Here is a 23882-nt window from a genome sequence, read left to right on the forward strand (position 1 = left end):
GGAGGGAGAGGGGGGAGAGAGACACACACACACAGAGTGAGAAAGGGGAGTGAGAGAGAGTGTGAGAGACAGAGAGAGAGAGCGAGAGAAACAGAGTGAGAGAGACACAGATAGAGGGGGGGAGAGAGACCGATAGAGACATAGTGAGAGAGAGAGGAGAGCGACAGAGACAGAGAGAGACAGAGGGGGGGGGGGAGGGAGGGAGAGGGGGGAGAGAGACACACACACACAGAGTGAGAAAGGGGAGTGAGAGAGAGTGTGAGAGACAGAGAGAGAGAGCGAGAGAAACAGAGTGAGAGAGACACAGATAGAGGGGGGAGGAGAGAGACCGATCGAGACATAGTGAGAGAGAGAGGAGAGAGACAGAGACAAAGAGAGAGACAGAGAGATAGAGAGGGACGGAGAGAGAGAGGGAGGAGGGAGAGAGAGGGGGGTGGGGGAGGGAGAGGGGGGAGAGAGACAAACACACAGAGAGTGAGAAAGGGGAGTGAGAGAGAGTGTGAGAGACAGAGAGAGAGAGAGCGAGAGAAACAGAGTGAGAGAGACACAGATAGAGGGGGGGAGAGAGACCGATAGAGACATAGTGAGAGAGTGAGGAGAGAGACCGAAACAAAGAGAGAGAGAGACAGAGAGATAGAGGGGGGGGGGGGGGGGGGGGGGAGGTGGAGGGAGAGAGAGGGGGGAGAGAGACACACACACAGAGAGTGAGAAAGGGGAGTGAGTGACAGAGAGAGAGTGCGAGAGAAACAGAGAGTGAGAGAGACAGCGAGAGAGGAGGGAGAGAGACGTAGAGAGAGAGAGGAGAGAGACAGAGACAGAGAGAGAGACAGTGGGAGAGAGATGGAGAGAGACAGAAAGAGAGAGAGACAGAGAGAGAGAGACAGAGAGAGGGTGGAGAGAGAAGGAGAGAGAGAGAGAGATGGGGAGGGGAGAGAGACAGAGAGAGACAGGGAGAGAGAGGGAGAGAGAGAGAGACAGCGATCACCTTGTGTGGCACAGCAAGATTCCGGGTGCTTGGGGTGGGGAAGGGTGCAGGCCAAATCGAGGGGTGTGGGGAGAAGGCGAGGGGCGGAGCTCAGCAGCGAGAAGGGTGGGGAGGAGGGGTTCAGTCTCCCCCCCTTCGCGGCCGTTGACCGACCCCAATTGCCAGGAGGAGCGTGGAATTCACTGCCCGCAACAGGAGTGGACTCGCCAACTTTAAGGGCATTTAAATGGTCATCAGATAGACACATGGATACAGAGCAGGAGTGAGACGGGAAGGGGAGAAAGCGAGGGACTGAACTGGATAATCAGCCATGCCCCCTAGAGAGAATGGGGTAGCAGGTTTGAAGGGCCGAATGTCCGGGTGCGTGTGTGCGTGTGTGTCTGTGTGAGCGAGAGCGCACACTGTGACGCGGGAACCATGCGGCCCTCCCCAGGTTCAGGAGTTGACCGCACAAGATGGCCGCCTCACCTTGTAGTTCCGACAGATGGGGTTGAAAGCGTTGGTCCCACAAGCAAACAGCGTCCGGTCGCTGCGAGGCACCAGGACACGAATGAAGTTGTGACACTCGTCCTGCCGGGAGGTCGGAGGAGACGGGAGAAAGTAAGTTCAGTCAAAACCCTTCTGTATCCTCTCTGAAGGAACGCGGAAAGAAAAAAGCCTCCACTCAGGCTGCATGAGGTTCCCTAGGCCCAGATCGACAAAGTCGGTGAGGCCCTTAGCAACGAGGCCTGCAGGTAGGCCTCAGGCCTGGCTCGTCACTCAGACCGTTGACCACCCTGCAAGTACCCTCCCCCTCCAGAGAGAGAGAGAGAAAGGGGACTCCCATAAGTCCCCCTCCCTCGGGGAATTCCGAACCGCTTCCCGCCCGGATTCCGAGGTTTCGCGGCCACAGGACGCTGTGTCGGCACTTTGCGGGGAACGTGGATACCTCTCCCCACCGCAACCCCCTCACTCCACCAGCACAACCCCGCGAGGTTTCCCTTGACCCCTCAATACACCCGCTCACTCCCCCAACCCTTCAGGCCCCACTCCGTCCTGAGGGTCACTCACCCGATGCTTCCCTCGCATGGCGCAATTCTGCATATCGCTACCCTTGGTCCTCCACTGCACCTTCTGCAGGCGAAGAGAAACAAGCTTCACGTGACTCCTGACACAGCTGAGCCATGCCCTCTCCCCACTACGCTCCCCCATCCCCCAACACAGTGTTGCGTAGTTGGCACAGTCCGAAGTGGTCGCGCACACCCTCCCCCCCCAACCTCGGCGTGGACACACCGGCTCATGGCTGGACACTGCAGCCTAACTCAGGATGCAGGGTAGAGCGCTGTCGCACTATCTCCTTGGAGACACATGTACGATATTTCGAACCCCTTCCTCCACCGTCATCCAGTGCACAACATCAGGGAACCTGACTCCATGATCCAGACCAGTGCATAGTGCCAAGAGAGCGGGCGCTGTCGGAGGGTCAACAATGAGGGAGCGGGCGCTGTGGGAGGGTCAACGCTGAGGGAATGGAAACGGTCGGAGGTCAGCGCGAAGAGAGCGGGCACTGTTGGAGGGTCAATGCTGAGGGAAGGGTGTTGTGGGAGGTCAGTGCTGAGGGAGCGGGCACTGTCGGAGGGTCAACGCTGAGGGAGTGGGCGCTGTGGGAGGGTCAGCGCTGAGGGAGTGGGCGTAGTCAGAGGGTTAGCGATGAGGGAATGTGATGAGGTCAGAGCGGTAGAGGTCCCTCTAACTTCAGTAGCGAGGTCCCACCCTTCTATGGGAATAATGGACACAGAGGAGGACATACATTCCGAGGATTCAGGATTTCCTGAGGACTTCGACCCAGATCGAAAGAGTAGATGTGGTCCCTACAGAAGAACAAAGGGATTATTGATAAAAACACGGACACACTGAGCTCAGGAAACAACTCCCAATCAGACAGCATCACGGCAGAATATCTCAGTTTCAAATTGGTGCACCTAGACTAGCATTGCTCATCGTTACAGGAGCAGCTATCTACACCAAAAGCATTGCTCCCCATCATAGGGACAGGACTCTCATAGTATAATACACCAGTGGCATTGCTCCCCATCACAGGGACAGGACTGTTATGTAATAATACATCTCTACCATTGCTCCTCATCATAGGGACAGGACTGTTACAGTATAATACACCAGTGGCATTGCTCCCTATCATAGGGACAGGACTGTTACAGGATAATACACCAGTGGCATTGCTCCCCATCATAGGGACAGGACTGTTACAGAATAATACACCAGGGGCATTGCTCCTCATCATAGGGACAGGACTGTTACAGTATAATACATCAGGGGCATTGCTCCTCATCATAGGGACAGGACTGTTACAGTATAATACATCAGGGGCATTGCTCCTCATCATAGGGACAGGACTGTTACAGAATAATACACCAGGGGCATTGCTCCTCATCATAGGGACAGGACTGTTACAGTATAATACATCAGGGGCATTGCTCCCCATCACAGGGACAGGACTGTTACAGTATAATACACCAGTGGCATTGCTCCTCATCATAGGGACAGGACTGTTACAGTATAATACACCAGTGGCATTGCTCCCCATCATAGGGACAGGACTGTTACAGTATAATACACCAGTGGCATTGCTCCTCATCATAGGGACAGGACTGTTACAGTATAATACACCAGTGGCATTGCTCCCCATCATAGGGACAGGACTGTTACAGTATAATACACCAGGGGCAGTGCTCCTCATCATAGGGACAGGACTGTTACAGTATAATACACCAGTGGCATTGCTCCTCATCATAGGGACAGGACTGTTACAGTATAATACACCAGTGGCATTGCTCCTCATCATAGGGACAGGACTGTTACAGTATAATACACCAGTGGCAGTGTTCCCCAGCAGAGTGACAAGTCTGTTACAGTATAATACACCAGTGGCATTGCTCCCCATCGAAGGGACAGGACTGTTACAGTATAATACACCAGTGGCATTGCTCCTCATCATAGGGACAGGACTGTTACAGTATAATACACCAGTGGCAGTGTTCCCCAGCAGAGTGACAGGACTGTTACAGTATAATACACCAGTGGCATTGCTCCCCATCACAGGGACAGGGCTGTTACAGTATAATACACCAGTGGCATTGCTCCTCATCATAGGGACAGGACTGTTACAGTATAATACACCAGTGGCATTGCTCCCCATCGTAGGGACAGGACTGTTACAGTATAATACACCAGTGGCATTGCTCCCCATCACAGGGACAGGGCTGTTACAGTATAATACACCAGTGGCATTGCTCCTCATCATAGGGACAGGACTGTTGCAGTATAATACACCAGTGGCATTGCTCCCCATCATAGGGACAGGACTGTTACAGTATAATACACCAGTGGCATTGCTCCCCATCACAGGGACAGGGCTGTTACAGTATAATACACCAGTGGCATTGCTCCTCATCATAGGGACAGGACTGTTACAGTATAATACACCAGTGGCATTGCTCCCCATCGTAGGGACAGGACTGTTACAGTATAATACACCAGTGGCATTGCTCCCCATCACAGGGACAGGGCTGTTACAGTATAATACACCAGTGGCATTGCTCCTCATCATAGGGACAGGACTGTTACAGTATAATACACCAGTGGCATTGCTCCTCATCATAGGGACAGGACTGTTACAGTATAATACACCAGTGGCAGTGTTCCCCAGCACAGTGACAAGTCTGTTACAGTATAATACACCAGTGGCATTGCTCCCCATCATAGGGACAGGACTGTTACAGTATAATACACCAGTGGTATTACTCATCATCATCGGGACCGGTCTGTTACAATATAACACTGGAACAGTTTTTCTCAAAGCTGTAGCAACAGATCGACCTTCTTTACTGAAGCCGGGACGTTCCTCAAGGGCACACAGGTGGCATTTCTCATCAACATGGTGCCAGAGTGCGTGCACTGTCACACCTGTAGCAATGCTCATCCGCACAGAGGCCCACCCCCCAAGGTGGGAGGGTCCCAATGTGCAACACAGCTGGGTCTGTGGGTGTGTCTTACCTTGCAGAAATGTACAGCGTTTGGTTGATCCTCAACATGCGCTGGAAGTCAAGGCCCGGTGAGGTGGAACCATTCTCAGACTCCAAACCACGGAAGGTGGGGTAGTCCTGGGCATCTGGGGGGTAAGGGTGCAGCGGGAAGGAGGAAGAGAGTGAGGGAGAAACCAGAAGAAAATCAGACATCAGAGAAAGCGAGGAGTCAAGAACGCAGTGTGAATAATGATCCTATGTTACAGTATAATACACCGGTGTCATTGCTCCCCATCATAGGGACAGGACTATTACATTATAATACACCAGTGGCATTGCTCCTCATCATAGGGACAGGACTGTTACAGTATAATACACCAGTGGCATTGCTCCTCATCATAGGGACAGGACTGTTACCGTATAATACACCAGTGGCATTGCTCCTCATCATAGGGACAGGACTGTTACAGTATAATACACCAGTGGCATTGCTCCTCATCATAGGGACAGGACTGTTACAGTATAATACACCAGTGGCATTGCTCCCCATCATAGGGACAGGACTGTTACAGTATAAAACACCAGTGGCATTGCTCCCCATTACAGGGACAGCACTGTTACAGTGTAAAACACCAGTGGCATTGCTCCCCATCATAGGGACAGGACTGTTACACTATAATACACCAGTGGTAATGCTCCCCATCATAGGGACAGGACTGTTACAGTATGATACACCAGTGGCGTTGCCCCGCCATCATAGGGACAGGACTGTTACAGTATAATACACCAGTGGCATTGCTCCTTATCATAGGGACAGGACTGTTACAGTATAATACACCAGGGGCATTGCTCCTCATCATAGGGACAGGATTGTTACAGTATAATACACCAGTGGCATTGCTCCCCATCATAGGGACAGGACTGTTACAGTATAATACACCATTGACATTGCTCCCCATCATCGGGACACGACGGTTACAGGATAAAACACCAGTGGCATTGCTCCCCATCATAGGGACAGGACTGTTACAGTAGAAGACACCAGTGGCATTGCTCCTCATCATAGGGACAGGACTGTTACCGTATAATACACCAGTGGCATTGCTCCTCATCATAGGCACAGGACTGTTACAGTATAATACACCAGTGGCATTGCTCCTCATCACAGGGACAGGACTGTTACAGTATAATACACCAGTGGGATTGCTCCTCATCATAGGGACAGGACTGTTACAGTATAATACACCAGTGGCATTGCTCCCCATCATAGGGACAGGGCTGTTACAGTATAATACACCAGTGGCATTGCTCCCCATCATCGGGACACGACGGTTACAGTATAACACACCAGTGCCATTACTCCTCATCATAGGGACAGGACTGTTACAGTATAATACACCAGTGGCATTGCTCCCCATCATAGGGACAGGACTGTTACAGTATAAAACACCAGTGGCATTGCTCCCCATTATAGGGACAGCACTGTTACAGTGTAAAACACCAGTGGCATTGCTCCCCATCATAGGGACAGGACTGTTACACTATAATACACCAGTGGTAATGCTCCCCATCATAGGGACAGGACTGTTACAGTATGATACACCAGTGGCATTGCCCCGCCATCATAGGGACAGGACTGTTACAGTATAATACACCAGTGGCATTGCTCCCCATCATAGGGACAGGACTGTTACAGTATAATACACCAGGGGCATTGCTCCTCATCATAGGGACAGGATTGTTACAGTATAATACACCAGTGGCATTGCTCCCCATCATAGGGACAGGACTGTTACTGTATAATACACCAATGGCATTGCTCCCCATCATAGGGACGGGACAGTTACAGTATAATACACCAGTGGCATTGCTCCCCATCATAGGGACAGGACTGTTATAGGATAATACACCAGTGGCATTGCTCCTCAACATAGGGACAAGACTGGTACAGGATAATACACCAGTGGCATTGCTCCCCATCAAAGGGACAGGACTGTTACAGTGTAATACACCAGTGGCATTGCTCCTCATCATAGGGACAGGACTGTTACAGTATAATACACCAGTGGCATTGCTCCTCATCATAGGGACAGGACTGTTACAGTATAATACACCAGCGCCATTGCACCGCATTATAGGGACAGGACTGTTACAGTATAATACTCCAGTAGATTGCTCCTCATCACAGGGACAGGACTGTTACAATTATAATACACCAGTGCCATTGACCCTCATCATAGGAACAGGACTGTTACAGTAAAATACAACAGTGGCATTTCACCCCATCATAGGGACAGGACTGTTACAGTATAATACACCAGTGGCATTGCTCCTCATCATAGGGACAGGACTGCTACAGTATAATACACCAGTGGCATTGCTCCCCATCATAGGGACAGGGCTGTTACAGTATAATACACCAGTGGCATTGCTCCTCATCATAGTGACAGGACTGTTACAATTATAATACACCAGTGGCATTGCTCCTCATCAAAGGAACAGGACTGTTACAGTATAATACACCAGCGCCATTGCACCGCATCATAGGTACAGGACTGTTACAGTATAATACACCAGTGGCATTGCTCCCCATCACAGGGACAGGGCTGTTACAGTATAATACACCAGTGGCATTGCTCCCCATCATAGGGACAGGACTGTTACAGTATAATACACCAGTGGCATTGCTCCCCATCATAGGGACAGGACTGTTACAGTATAATACACCTGTGGCATTGCTCCCCATCTTGGGGACACGACGGTTACAGTATAACACACCAGTGTCATTGCTCCTCATCATAGGGACAGGACTGTTATAGTATAAAACACCAGTGGCATTGCTCCCCATCATAGGGACAGGACTGTTACAGTATAATACACCAGTGGCATTGCTCCCCATCATAGGGACAGGGCTGTTACTGTATAATACACCAGTGGTAATGCTCCCCATCATAGGGACAGGACTGTTACAGTATAATACACCAGTGGCATTGCTCCCCATCATCGGGACAGGCCTGTTACAGGATAAAACACCAGTGGCATTGCTCCACATCCTAGGGACAGGACTGTTACTGTATAATACATCAGTGGCATTGCTCCTCATCATAGGGACAGGACTGTTACAGTATAATACACCAGTGACATTGCTCCTCATCATAGGGACAGGACTGTTACAGTATAATACACCAGTGGCATTGCTCCTCATCATAGGGACATGACTGTCACAGTATAATACACCAGTGGCATTGCTCAACATCATAGGGACAGGACTGTTACAGTATAATACACCAGTGGCATTGCTCCTCATCATAGGGACAGGACTGTTACAGTATAATACACCAGTGGCATTGCTCCTCATCATAGGGACAGGACTGTTACAGTGTAAAACACCAGTGGAATTGCTCCCCATCATAGGGACAGGACTGTTACACTATAATACACCAGTGGCATTGCTCCCCATCATAGGGACAGGACTTTTACAGTATAATACACCAGTGGCATTGCTCCCCATCATAGGGACAGGACTGTTACAGGATAAAACACCAGTGGCATTGCTCCCCATTATAGGGACAGGACTGTTACAGTATAATACACCAGTGGCATTGCTCCTCATCATAGGGACAGGACTGTTACAGTGTAAAACACCAGTGGCATTGCTCCCCATTATAGGGACAGGACTGTTACAGTATAATACACCAGTGGCATTGCTCCTCATCATAGGGACAGGACTGTTACAGTGTAAAACACCAGTGGCATTGCTCCCCATCATAGGGACAGGACTGTTACACTGTAAAACACCAGTGGCATTGCTCCCCATCATAGGGACAGGACTGTTACACTATTATACACCAGTGGCATTGCTCCTCATCATAGGGACAGGACTGTTACTGTATAATACACCAGTGGCATTGCTCCTCATCATCGGGACAGGACTGTTACAGTATAAAACACCAGTGGCATTGCTCCCCATTATAGGGACAGGACTGTTACAGTATAATACACCAGTGGCATTGCTCCCTATCATAGGGCCAGGACTGTTACAGTATAATACACCAGTGGCATTGCTCCCCATCATAGGGACAGGACTGTTACAGTATAATACACCAGTGGCATTGCTCCTCATCATAGGGACAGGACTGTTGCAGTATAATACACCAGTGGCATTTCACCCCATCATGGGGACAGGACTGTTACAGTATAATACACCAGTGGCATTGCTCCCCATCATAGGGACAGGACTGTTCCAGTATAATACACCAGTGGCATTGCTCCCCATCATTGGGACAGGACTGTTACAGTATAATACACCAGTGGCATTGCTCCTCATCATAGGGACAGGACTGTTACAGTATAATACACCAGTGGCATTGCTCCCCATCAGAGGGACAGGACTGTTACAGTATAATACACCAATGGCGTTGCTCCTAATCATAGGGACTGGACTGTTACAATATAATGCACCAGTGGCATTGCTCCCCATCAAAGGGACAGGACTGTTACAGTATAATACACCAGTGGCGTTGTTCCTAATCATATGGACAGGACAGTAACAGTATAATACACCAGTGGCATTGCTCCTCATTATAGCGACAGTACGGTTACAGTATAATTAACCATTGGCATTGCTCTCCATCATAGGGACAGGACTTTTACAGTATAATACACCAGTGGCATTGCTCGTCATCATAGGGACAGGACTGTTGCAGTATAATACACCTGTGGCATTGTTCCCCATCAAAGGGACAGGACTCTTACATTATAGTACACCAGTGGCATTGCTCCTCATCATAGGGACAGGATTGTTACAGTATAATACGCCAGTGGGATTGCTCCTCGTCATAAGGACAGGACTGTTACAGTATAATACGCCAGTGGCATTGCTCGTCATCATAGGGACAGGACTGTTACACTATAATAAACCTGTGACATTGCTCCTCATAATAGGGACAGGACTGTTACAGTATAATACACCAGTGGCATTTCACCCCATCATAGGGACAGGACTTTTACAGTATAATACACCAGTGGCATTGCTCGTAATCATAGGGACAGGACTGTTACACTATAATAAACCTGTGACATTGCTCGTCATTATAGGGACAGGACTGTTACAGTATAATACAGCAGTGGCATTGCTCCCCATCATAGGGACAGGACTGTTACACTCTAATACACCTGTGGCATTGTTCCCCATTAAAGGGATAGGACTGTTACAGGATAATACACCAGTGCCATTGCACCGCATTATAGGGACAGGACTGTTACAGTATAATGCACCTGTGGCATTGCTCCCCAACAAACGGACAGGACTGTTACAGTATAATACACCAGTGGCATTGCTCCCCATCATAGGGACAGGACTGTTACAGTATAATACACCAGTGGCATTGCTCCCCATCATAGGGACAGGACTGTTACAGTATAATACACCAGTGGCATTGCTCCTCAATATAGCGACAGGACTGTTACAGTATAATACACCAGTGGCATTGCTCCTCAATATAGGGACAGGACTGTTACACTATAATACACCAGTGGCGTTGCTCCTCATCGTAGGGACAGGACTGTTACAGTATAATACACCAGTGGCATTGCTTCTCAATTTCGGGACATGACTGTTATACTATAATACACCCGTGACATTGTTCCCCATCATAGCGACAGGACTGTTACAGTATTATACACCAGTGGCATTGCTCCCCATCATCGGGACGGGACTGTTACAGTATAATACACCAGTGCCCCTGCTCCCCATCATACGGACAGGACTGTTACAGTATAATACGCCAGTGGTATTGCTCCCCATCACAGGGACAGGACTGTTACAGTATAATACACCAGTGGCATTGCTCCCAATCACAGGGACAGGACTGTTACAGTATAATACACCAGTGGCATTGCTGCCCATCATAGGGACAGGGCTGTTACTGTATAATACACCAGTGGCATTGCTCCCCATCATACGGACAGGGCTGTTACAGTATAATACACCAGTGGCATTACTCCTCATCATAGGGACAGGACTGTTACAGTATAATACACCAGTGGCATTGCTCCCCATCATAGGGACAGGACTGTTACAGTATAATACACCAGTGGCATTGCTCCTCATCATAGGGACAGGACTGTTACAGTATAATACACCAGTGGCATTGCTCTCCATCATAGGGACAGTACGGTTACAGTATAATTAACCAGTGGCATTGCTCTCCATCATAGGGACAGGACTTTTACAGTATAATACACCAGTGGCATTGCTCCCCATCATAGGGACAGGACTGTTACAGTATAATACACCAGTGGCATTGCTCTCCATCATAGGGACAGTACGGTTACAGTATAATTAACCAGTGGCATTGCTCTCCATCATAGGGACAGGACTGTTACACTATAATACACCAGTGGCATTGCTCCTCATCATAGGGACAGGACTGTTACAGTATAATACACCAGTGGCATTGCTCCTAATCATAGGGACAGGACTGTTACAGTATAATACACCAGTGGCATTGCTCCTCATCATAGGGACAGGACTGTTAAAGTATAATACACCAGTGGCATTGCTCCCCATCATAGGGACAGGACTGTTACAGTATAATACACCAGTGGCATTGCTCCTCATTATAGGGACAGGACTGTTACAGTATAATACACCAGTGGCATTGCTCCCCATCATATGGACAGGACTGTTACACTATAATAAACCTGTGACATTGCTCCTCATCATAGGGACAGGACTGTTACAGTATAATACACCAGTGGCATTTCACCCCATCATAGGGACAGGACTTTTACAGTATAATACTCCAGTGGCATTGCTCGTAATCATAGGGACAGGACTGGAACACTATAATAAACCTGTGACATTGCTCGTCATTATAGGGACAGGACTGTTACAGTATAATACAGCAGTGGCATTGCTCCCCATCATAGGGACAGGACTGTTACACTCTAATACACCTGTGGCATTGTTCCCCATCAAAGGGACAGGACTGTTACAGGATAATACACCAGTGCCATTGCACCGCATTATAGGGACAGGACTGTTACAGTATAATGCACCTGTGGCATTGCTCCCCAACAAACGGACAGGACTGTTACAGTATAATACACCAGTGGCATTGCTCCCCATCATAGGGACAGGACTGTTACAGTATAATACACCAGTGGCATTGCTCCCCATCATAGGGACAGGACTGTTACAGTATAATACACCAGTGGCATTGCTCCTCAATATAGCGGCAGGACTGTTACAGTATAATACACCAGTGGCATTGCTCCTCAATATAGGGACAGGACTGTTACACTATAATACACCAGTGGCGTTGCTCCTCATCATAGGGACAGGACTATTACAGTATAATACACCAGTGGCATTGCTTCTCAATTTCGGGACAGGACTGTTATACTATAATACACCCGTGACATTGTTCCCCATCATAGCGACAGGACTGTTACAGTATTATACACCAGTGGCATTGCTCCCCATCATCGGGACGGGACTGTAACAGTATAATACACCAGTGCCCTTGCTCCCCATCATACGGACAGGACTGTTACAGTATAATACACCAGTGGCATTGCTCCCCATCACAGGAACAGGACTGTTACAGTATAATACACCAGTGGCATTGGTCCCAATCACAGGGACAGGACTGTTACAGTATAATACACCAGTGGCATTGCTCCCCATCATACGGACAGGGCTGTTACTGTATAATACACCAGTGGCATTGCTCCCCATCATAGGGACAGGGCTGTTACAGTATAATACACCAGTGGCATTGCTCCTCATCATAGGGACAGGACTGTTACAGTATAATACACCAGTGGCATTGCTCCCCATCATAGGGACAGGACTGTTACAGTATAATACACCAGTGGGATTGCTCTCCATCATAGGGACAGGACTGTTACAGTATAATACACCAGTGGCATTGCTCCCCATCATAGTGACAGGACTGTAACAGTATAATACACCAGTGGCATTGCTCCCCATCATAGGGACAGGGCTGTTACAGTATAATACACCAGTGGCATTGCTCCCCATCATAGGGACAGGACTGTTACAGTATAATACACCAGTGCCATTGCTCCCCATCATAGGGACAGGGCTGTTACAGTATACTACACCAGTGGCATTGCTCCTCATCATAGGGACAGGACTGTTGCAATATAATACACCACTGGCATTGCTCCCCATCAAAGGGACAGGACTGTTACAGTATAATACACCAGTGGCATTGCTCCCCATCATAGGGACACGACTGTTAAAGTATAATACACCAGTGGCATTGCACCTCATCATAGGGACAGGACTGTTACAGTAAAATACACCTGTGGCATTGCTCCTTATCATAGGGACAGGACTGTTACAATATAATACACCACTGGCATTGCTCCCCATCAAAGGGACAGGACTGTTACAGTATAATACACCAGTGGCATTGCTCCTAATCATATGGACAGGACAGTTACAGTATAATACACCAGTGGCATTGCTCCCCATCATAGGGACAGCACTGTTACAGTATAATACACCAGTGGCATTACTCCCCATCATAGGGACAGGGCTGTTACAGTATAATACACCAGTGGCATTGCTCCCCATCATAGGGACAGGACTGTTAAAGTATAATACACCAGTGGCATTGCTCCCCATTATAGGGACAGGACTGTTACAGTGTAAAACACCAGTGGCATGGCTCGCCATCATAGGGACAGGACTGTTACACTATAATACACCAGTGGTAATGCTCCCCATCATAGGGACAGGACTGTTACAGTATAATACACCAGTGGCATTGCTCCACATCCTAGGGACAGGACTGTTACAGTATAATACACCAGTGGCATTGCTCCCCATCATCGGGACAGGCCTGTTCCAGGATAAAACACCAGTGGCATTGCTCCACATCCTAGGGACAGGACTGTTACAGTATAATACACCAGTGGCATTGCTCCCCATCATAGGGACAGGGCTGTTACTGTATAATACACCAGTGGCATTGCTCCCCATCATAGGGACAGGGCTGTTACAGTATAATACACCAGTGGCATTGCTCCTCATCATAGGGACAGGACTGTTACAGTATAATACACCAGTGGCATTGCTCCCCATCATAGGGACAGGACTGTTACAGAATAATACACCAGTGGCATTGCTCTCCATCATAGGGACAGGACTGTTACAGTATAATACACCAGTGGCATTGCTCCCCAGCATAGTGACAGGACTGTAACAGTATAATACACCAGTGGCATTGCTCCCCATCATAGGGACAGGGCTGTTACAGTATAATACACCAGTGGCATTGCTCCCCATCATAGGGACAGGACTGTTATAGTATAATACACCAGTGCCATTGCTCCCCATCATAGGGACAGGGCTGTTACAGTATACTACACCAGTGGCATTGCTCCTCATCATAGGGACAGGACTGTTACAATATAATACACCACTGGCATTGCTCCCCATCAAAGGGACAGGACTGTTACAGTATAATACACCAGTGGCATTGCTCCCCATCATAGGGACACGACTGTTAAAGTATAATACACCAGTGGCATTGCACCTCATCATAGGGACAGGACTGTTACAGTAAAATACACCTGTGGCATTGCTCCTTATCATAGGGACAGGACTGTTACAATATAATACACCACTGGCAGTGCTCCCCATCAAAGGGACAGGACTGTTACAGTATAATACACCAGTGGCATTGCTCCTAATCATATGGACAGGACAGTTACAGTATAATACACCAGTGGCATTGCTCCCCATCATAGGGACAGGACTGTTACAGTATAATACACCAGTAGCATTGCTCCCCATCATAGGGACAGGGCTGTTACAGTATAATACACCAGTGGCATTGCTCCCCATCATAGGGACAGGACTGTTAAAGTATAATACACCAGTGGCATTGCTCCCCATTATAGGGACAGGACTGTTACAGTGTAAAACACCAGTGGCATTGCTCGCCATCATAGGGACAGGACTGTTACACTATAATACACCAGTGGTAATGCTCCCCATCATAGGGACAGGACTGTTACAGTATAATACACCAGTGGCATTGCTCCACATCATAGGGACAGGACTGTTACAGTATAATACACCAGTGGCATTGCTCCCCATCATCGGGACAGGCCTGTTACAGGATAAAACACCAGTGGCATTGCTCCACATCCTAGGGACAGGACTGTTACTGTATAATACATCAGTGGCATTGATCCTCATCATAGGGACAGGACTGTTACAGTATAATACACCAGTGGCATTGCTCCTCATCATAGGGACAGGACTGTTACAGTATAATACACCAGTGGCATTGCTCCTCATCATAGGGACAGGACTGTTACAGTATAATACACCAGTGGCATTGCTCCTCATCATAGGGACAGGACTGTTACAGTATAATACACCAGTGGCATTGGTCCCCATCATAGGGACAGGACTGTTACAGTATAATACACCAGTGGCATTGCTCCTCATCATAGGGACAGGACTGTTACAGTATAATACACCAGTGGCATTGCTCCTCATCATAGGGACAGGACTGTTACAGTGTAATACACCAGTGGCATTGGCCCCATCATAGGGACAGGACTGTTACAGTATAATACACCAGTGGCATTGGTCCCCATCATAGGGACAGGACTGTTACAGTATAATACACCAGTGGCATTGCTCCTCATCATAGGGACAGGACTGTTACAGTGTAAAACACCAGTGGCATTGCTCCCCATCATAGGGACAGGACTGTTACACTATAATACACCAGTGGCATTGCTCCCCATCATAGGGACAGGACTGTTACAGTATAATACACCAGTGGCATTGCTCCCCATCATAGGGACAGGACTGTTACAGGATAAAACACCAGTGGCATTGCGCCCCATTATAGGGACAGGACTGTTACAGTATAATACACCAGTGGCATTGCTCCTCATCATAGGGACAGGACTGTTACAGTGTAAAACACCAGTGGCATTGCTCCCCATTATAGGGACAGGACTGTTACAGTATAATACACCAGTGGCATTGCTCCTCATCATAGGGACAGGACTGTTACAGTGGAAAACACCAGTGGCATTGCTCCCCATCATAGGGACAGGACTGTTACAGTGTAAAACACCAGTGGCATTGCTCCCCATCATAGGGACAGGACTGTTACACTATTATACACCAGTGGCATTGCTCCTCATCATAGGGACAGGACTGTTACTGTATAATACACCAGTGGCATTGCTCCTCATCATAGGGACAGGACTGTTACAGTATAAAACACCAGTGGCATTGCTCCCCATTATAGGGACAGGACTGTTACAGTATAATACACCAGTGGCATTGCTCCCTATCATAGGGACAGGACTGTTACAGTATAATACACCAGTGGCATTGCACCCCATCATAGGGACAGGACTGTTACAGTATAATACACCAGTGGCATTGCTCCCCATCATAGGGACAGGACTGTTACACTATAATACACCAGTGGCATTGCTCCTCATCATAGGGACAGGACTGTTGCAGTATAATACACCTGTGGCATTGCACCGCATCATAGGGACAGGACTGTTACAGTATAATACACCAGTGGCATTTCACCCCATCATGGGGACAGGACTGTTACAGTATAATACACCAGTGGCATTGCTCCCCATCATAGGGACAGGACTGTTCCAGTATAATACACCAGTGGCATTGCTCCCCATCATTGGGACAGGACTGTTACAGTATAATACACCAGTGGCATTGCTCCTCATCATGGGGACAGGACTGTTACAGTATAATACACCAGTGGCATTGCTCCCCATCAGAGGGACATAACTGTTACAGTATAATACACCAATGGCGTTGCTCCTAATCATAGGGACTGGACTGCTACAATATAATACACCAGTGGCATTGCTCCCCATCAAAGGGACAGGACTGTTACAGTATAATACACCAGTGGCGTTGTTCCTAATCATATGGACAGGACAGTTACAGTATAATACACCAGTGGCATTGCTCCTCATTATAGGGACAGTACGGTTACAGTATAATTAACCAGTGGCATTGCTCTCCATCATAGGGACATGACTGTTACAGTATAATACACCAGTGGCATTGCTCGTCATCATAGGGACAGGACTGTTACACTATAATAAACCTGTGACATTGCTCCTCATCATAGGGACAGGACTGTTACAGTATAATACACCAGTGGCATTTCACCCCATCATAGGAACAGGACTGTTACACTATAATAAACCTGTGACATTGCTCGTCATTACAGGGACAGGACTGTTACAGTATAATACACCAGTGGCATTGCTCCCCATCATAGGGACAGGACTGTTACAGTATAATACACCAGTGGCATTGCTCCGCATCATAGGGACCGGACTGTTACAGTATAATACACCAGTGGCATTGCTCCGCATCATAGGGACAGGACTGTTTCAGTATAATACACCAGTGGCATTGCTCCTCATCATAGGGACAGGACTGTTTCAGTATAATACACCAGTGGCATTGCTCCTCATCATAGGGACAGGACTGTTACAGTATAATACACCAGTGGCACTGCTCCCCATGACAGGGACAGGACTGGTACACTATAATACACCAGTGGCATTGCTCCCCGTCATAGGGACAGGACTGTTACAGTATAATACATCAGTGGCATTGCTCCCCATCATAGGGACAGGACTGTTACAGCATAATACACCAGTGACATTGCTCCCCATCATAGGGACAGGACTGTTACAGTATAATACACCAGTGGCATTGCTCCACATCATAGGGACAGGACTGTTACAGTATAATACACCAGTGGCATTGCTCCACATCAGAGGGACAGGACTGTTACAGTATAATACACCAGTGGCATTTCTCCTCATGATAGGGACAGGACTGTTACAGTATAATACACCAATGGCATTGCTCCCTATCAGAGGGACAGGACTGTAACAGGATAATGCACCAGTGACATTGCTCCCCATCATAGGGACAGGACTGTTACAGCATAATACACCAGTGACATTGCTCCCCATCATAGGGACAGGACTGTTACCCTATAATACACCAGGGGCATTGCTCCCCATCAAAGGGACAGGACTGTTACAGTATAATACACCAATGGCATTGCTCCCCATCATAGGGACAGGGCTGTTACAGTATAATACACCAGTGGCATTGCTCCTCATCATAAGGACAGGACTGTTACAGGATAATACACCAGTGGCATTGCTCCCCATCATAGGGACAGGACTGTTACAGTATAATACACCAGTGGCATTGCTCCTCATCATAGGGACAGGACTGTTACAGTATAATACACCAGTGGCATTGCTCCACATCATAGGGACAGGACTGTTACAGTATAATACACCAGTGGCATTGCTCCACATCAGAGGGACAGGACTGTTACAGTATAATACACCAGTGGCATTGCTGTCCATCATAGGGACAGGACTGTTACAGTATAATACACCAGTGGCATTGCTCCTCATCATAGGGACAGGACTGTTACAGTATAATACACCATTGGCATTGCTCCCCATCATAGGGACAGGACTGTTACAGTATAATACACCAGTGGCATTGCTCCTCATCATAAGGACAGGACTGTTACTGTATAATACACCAGTGGCATTGCTCCCCATCATAGGGACAGGACTGTTACAGTATAATACACCAGTGGCATTGCTCCTCTTCATAGGGACAGTACTGTTACAGTATAATACACCAGTGGCATTGCTCCCCACAATAGGGACAGGACTGTTACAGTATAATACACCAGTGGCATTGCTCCTCATCATAGGGACAGGCCTGTTACAATATAATTCACCAGTGACATTGCTCCGCATCATAGGGACAGGACTGTTCCAGTATAATACACCAGTGGCATTGCACCTCATTGTACGGACAGGACTGTTACAGTAAAATACACCAGTGGCATCGCTCCTCATCATACGAACAGTACTGTTACAGTATAGTACACCAGTGGCATTGCTCCCCATCATAGGGACTGGACTGTTATAGTATAAAACACCAGTGGCATTGCTCCCCATCATAGGGACAGGACTGTTACAGTATAATGCACCAGTGGCATTGCTCCTCATCATAGGGACAGGACTGTTACAGTATAATACACCAGTGGCATTGCTCCCCATCATAGGGACTGGACTGTTATAGTATAAAACACCAGTGGCATTGCTCCTCATCATATGGACAGGACTGTTACAGTATAATACACCAGTGGCATTGCTCCTCATCATAGGGACAGGACTGTTACAGTATAATACACCAGTGGCATTGCTCCTCAATATAGGGACAGGACTGTTACAGTATAATACACCAGTGGCATTGCTCCTCATCATAGGGACAGGACTGTTACAGTATAATACACCAGTGGCATTGCTCCCCACCACAGGGACAGGGCTGTTACAGTATAGTACAACAGTGGCATTGTTCCTCATCATAGGGACAGGACTGTTACAGTGTAACACACCAGTGTCATTGGTCCCAATTCTCAGGACAGGGCTGTTACTGTATAATACACCAGTGGCATTGCTCCTCATCAGAGGGACAGGACTGTTACAGTATAATACACCAGTGGCATTTTTCCCCATCAACGGCACAGACGGTTCTAGGATAATACACCAGTGGCATTGCTCCTCATCATAGTGACAGGACTGTTACACTATAATACACCAGTGGCATTGCTCCCCATCATACGGACAGGGCTGTTACAGTATAATACACCAGTGGCATTGCTCCCCATCATAGGGACAGGACTGTTACAGTATAATACACCAGTGGCATTGCTCCCCATCATAGGGACAGGACTGTTACAGTATAATACACCAGTGGCATTTTTCCCCATCAACGGCACAGACGGTTCTAGGATAATACACCAGTGGCATTGCTCCTCATCATAGAGACTGGACTGTTACAGTATAATACACCAGTGGCATTGCTCCTCATCATAGGGACAGGACTGTTACAGTATAATACACCAGTGGCATTGCTCCCCATCATAGGGACAGGACTGTTACAGTATAATGCACCAGTGGCATTGCTCCCCCTCATAGGGACAGGACTGTTACAGTATAATACACCAGTGGCATTGGTCCCCATCCTCGGGACAGGACTGTTACAGTATAATACACCAGTGGCATTGCTCCGCATCATAGGGACAGGACTGTTTCAGTATAATACACCAGTGGCATTGATCCGCATCATAGGGACAGGACTGTTACAGTATAATACACCAGTGGCATTGCTCCTCATCATAGGGACAGGACTGTTTCAGTATAATACACCAGTGGCATTGCTCCTCATCATAGGGACAGGACTGTTACAGTATAATACACCAGTGGCACTGCTCCCCATGACAGGGACAGGACTGGTACACTATAATACACCAGTGGCATTGCTCCCCGTCATAGGGACAGGACTGTTACAGTATAATACATCAGTGGCATTGCTCCCTATCATAGGGACAGGACTGTAACAGGATAATACACCAGTGACATTGCTCCCCATCATAGGGACAGGACTGTTACAGCATAATACACCAGTGACATTGCTCCCCATCATAGGGACAGGACTGTTACCCTATAATACACCAGGGGCATTGCTCCCCATCAAAGGTACAGGACTGTTACAGTATAATACACCAGTGGCATTGCTCCCCATCATAGGGACAGGGCTGTTACAGTATAATACACCAGTGGCATTGCTCCTCATCATAGGGACAGGACTGTTACAGGATAATACACCAGTGGCATTGCTCCTCTTCAGAGGGACAGGACTGTTACAGTATAATACACCAGTGGCATTGCTCCACATCATAGGGACAGGACTGTTACAGTATAATACACCAGTGGCATTGCTCCACATCAGAGGGACAGGACTGTTACAGTATAATACACCAGTGGCATTGCTGCCCATCATAGGGACAGGACTGTTACAGTATAATACACCAGTGCCATTGCTCCCCATCACAGGGACAGGACTGTTACTGTATAATACACCAGTGGCATTGCTCCCCATCATTGGGACAGGACTGTTACAGTATAATACACCAGTGGCATTCCTCCCCATCATAGGGACAGGACTGTTACAGTATAATACACCAGTGGCATTGCTCCCCATCATAGGGACAGGACTGTTACAGTATAATACACCAGTGGCATTGCTCCCCATCATAGTGACGGGACTGTTACAGTATAATACACTAGTGGCATTGCTCCTCATCATAGTGACGGGACTGTTACAGTATAATACACCAGTGGCATTGCTCCTCATCATAGGGACAGGACTGTTACAGTATAATACACCAGTGGCATTGCTCCCCATCATAGGGACAGAACTGTTACAGTATAATACACCAGTGGCATTGCTCCCCATCATAGGGACAGGACTGTTACAGTATAATACACCAGTGGCATTGCTCCTCATCATAAGGACAGGACTGTTACTGTATAATACACCAGTGGCATTGCTCCCCATCATAGGGACAGGACTGTTACAGTATAATACACCAGTGGCATTGCTCCTCTTCATAGGGACAGTACTGTTACAGTATAATACACCAGTGGCATTGCTCCCCACAATAGGGACAGGACTGTTACAGTATAATACACCAGTGGCATTGCTCCTCATCATAGGGACAGGCCTGTTACAATATAATTCACCAGTGGCATTGCTCCGCATCATAGGGACAGGACTGTTCCAGTATAATACACCAGTGGCATTGCACCTCATTGTACGGACAGGACTGTTACAGTAAAATACACCAGTGGCATCGCTCCTCATCATACGAACAGTACTGTTACAGTATAGTACACCAGTGGCATTGCTCCCCATCATAGGGACTGGACTGTTATCGTATAAAACACCAGTGGCATTCCTCCCCATCATAGGGACAGGACTGTTACAGTATAATACACCAGTGGCATTGCTCCTCATCATAGGGACAGGACTGTTACAGTATAATACACCAGTGGCATTGCTCCCCATCATAGGGACTGGACTGTTATAGTATAAAACACCAGTGGCATTGCTCCTCATCATATGGACAGGACTGTTACAGTATAATACACCAGTGGCATTGCTCCTCATCATAGGGACAGGACTGTTACAGTATAATACACCAGTGGCATTGCTCAAAATCATAGGGACAGGACTGTTACAGTATAATACCCCAGTGGCGTTGCTCCCTATCATAGGGACAGGACTGTTACAGAGTAATACACCAGTGGCTTTGCTCCCCATTATAGGGACAGGACTGTTCTAGTATAATACACCAGTGGCATTGCACCCCATCATAGGGACAGGACTGTTACAGTATAATACACCAGTGGCATTGCTCCCCATCATATGGACAGGACTGTTACAGTATAATACACCAGTGGCATTGCTCCCCATCATAGGGACAGGACTGTTACAGTATAATACACCAGTGGCATTGCTCCTCATCATAGGGACAGGATTGCTCCAGTATAATACACCAGTGGCATTGCTCCCCATCATAAGGACAGTACTGTTACAGTATAATACACCAGTGGCATTGTTCCCCATCATAGGGACAGGACTGTTCTAGTATAATACACCAGTGGCATTGCACCCCATCATAGGGACAGGACTGTTACAGTATAATACACCAGTGGCAATGCTCCTCTTCATAGGGACAGGACTGTTACAGTATAATACACCAGTGGCATTGCTCCTCATCATAGGGACAGGACTGTTACAGTATAATACACCAGTGGCATTCCTCCTCATCATAGGGACAGGACTGTTACAGTATAATAGACCAGTGGCATTGCTCCTCATTATACGGACAGGACTGTCACAGTAAAATACACCAGTGGCATCGCTCCTCATCATAGGAACAGTACTGTTACAGTATAGTACACCAGTGGCATTGCTCCCCATCACAGGGACAGGACTGTTACAGTATATTACACCAGTGGCATTGCTCCCCATCATAGGGACAGGACTGTTACTGTAGAATACACCAGTGGCATTGCTCCCCATCATAGGGACAGGACTGTTATAGTATAATACACCAGTGGCATTGCTCCCCATCATAGGGACAGGACTGTTACAGTATAATACACCAGTGGCATTGCTCCCCATCATAGGGACAGGACTGTTACAGTATAATACACCAGTGGCATTGCTCCTCATCATAGGGACAGGACTGTTACTGTATAATACACCAGTGGCATTGCTCCCCATCATAGGGACAGGACTGTTATAGTATAATACACCAGTGGCATTGCTCCTCATCATAGGGACAGCACTGTTCCAGTATAATACACCAGTGTCATTGGTCCCAATTCTCGGGACAGGGCTGTCACTGTGTAATACACCAGTGGCATTGCTCCTCATCAGAGGGACAGGACTGTTACAGTATAATACACCAGTGGCATTTTTCCCCATCAACGGCACAGACGGTTATAGGATAATACACCAGTGGCAATGCTCCCCATCAGACGGACAGGACTGCTACAGAATAACACACCAGTGGCATTGCTCCTCATCATAGTGACAGGACTGTTACAGTATAATACACCAGTGGCATTGCTCCTCATCAGAGGGACAGGACTGTTACAGTATAATGCACCTGTGGCATTTCTCCTCATCAGAGGGACAGGACTGTTACAGTATAATACACCAGTTACATTGCTCCCCATCATAGGGACAGGACTGTTCTAGTAAAATACACCAGTGGCATTGCTCCTCATCATAGGAACAGGACTGTTCCACTATAATACACCAGTGGCATTGCACCCCATCATAGGAACAGGACTGTTCCACTATAATACACCAGTGGCATTGCACCCCATCATAGGAACAGGACTGT

At 47.8% G+C, this 23882-nt stretch overlaps 1 protein-coding gene across 1 annotated transcript in view; it reads right to left on the reverse strand.

The window, feature by feature from the left end:
* LOC140472432 (semaphorin-6D-like) overlaps nucleotides 1-23882 on the reverse strand; it is a gene marked incomplete at its 3' end in the record, with an annotated part of 229335 nt that overhangs the window by 72255 nt on the left and 133198 nt on the right. The window contains exons 3-6 of the mRNA XM_072567485.1: nucleotides 5039-5153; nucleotides 2775-2835; nucleotides 2036-2098; nucleotides 1454-1555 (exon numbers count right to left, since the gene is read on the reverse strand). Coding sequence (XP_072423586.1) covers nucleotides 1454-1555; nucleotides 2036-2098; nucleotides 2775-2835; nucleotides 5039-5153 — 341 coding nt within the window. The remainder of the gene's footprint in view (nucleotides 1-1453; nucleotides 1556-2035; nucleotides 2099-2774; nucleotides 2836-5038; nucleotides 5154-23882) is intronic.

The sequence above is a fragment of the Chiloscyllium punctatum genome, unplaced genomic scaffold (assembly GCF_047496795.1).
Source record: "Chiloscyllium punctatum isolate Juve2018m unplaced genomic scaffold, sChiPun1.3 scaffold_322, whole genome shotgun sequence".
NCBI lineage: Eukaryota > Metazoa > Chordata > Chondrichthyes > Orectolobiformes > Hemiscylliidae > Chiloscyllium > Chiloscyllium punctatum.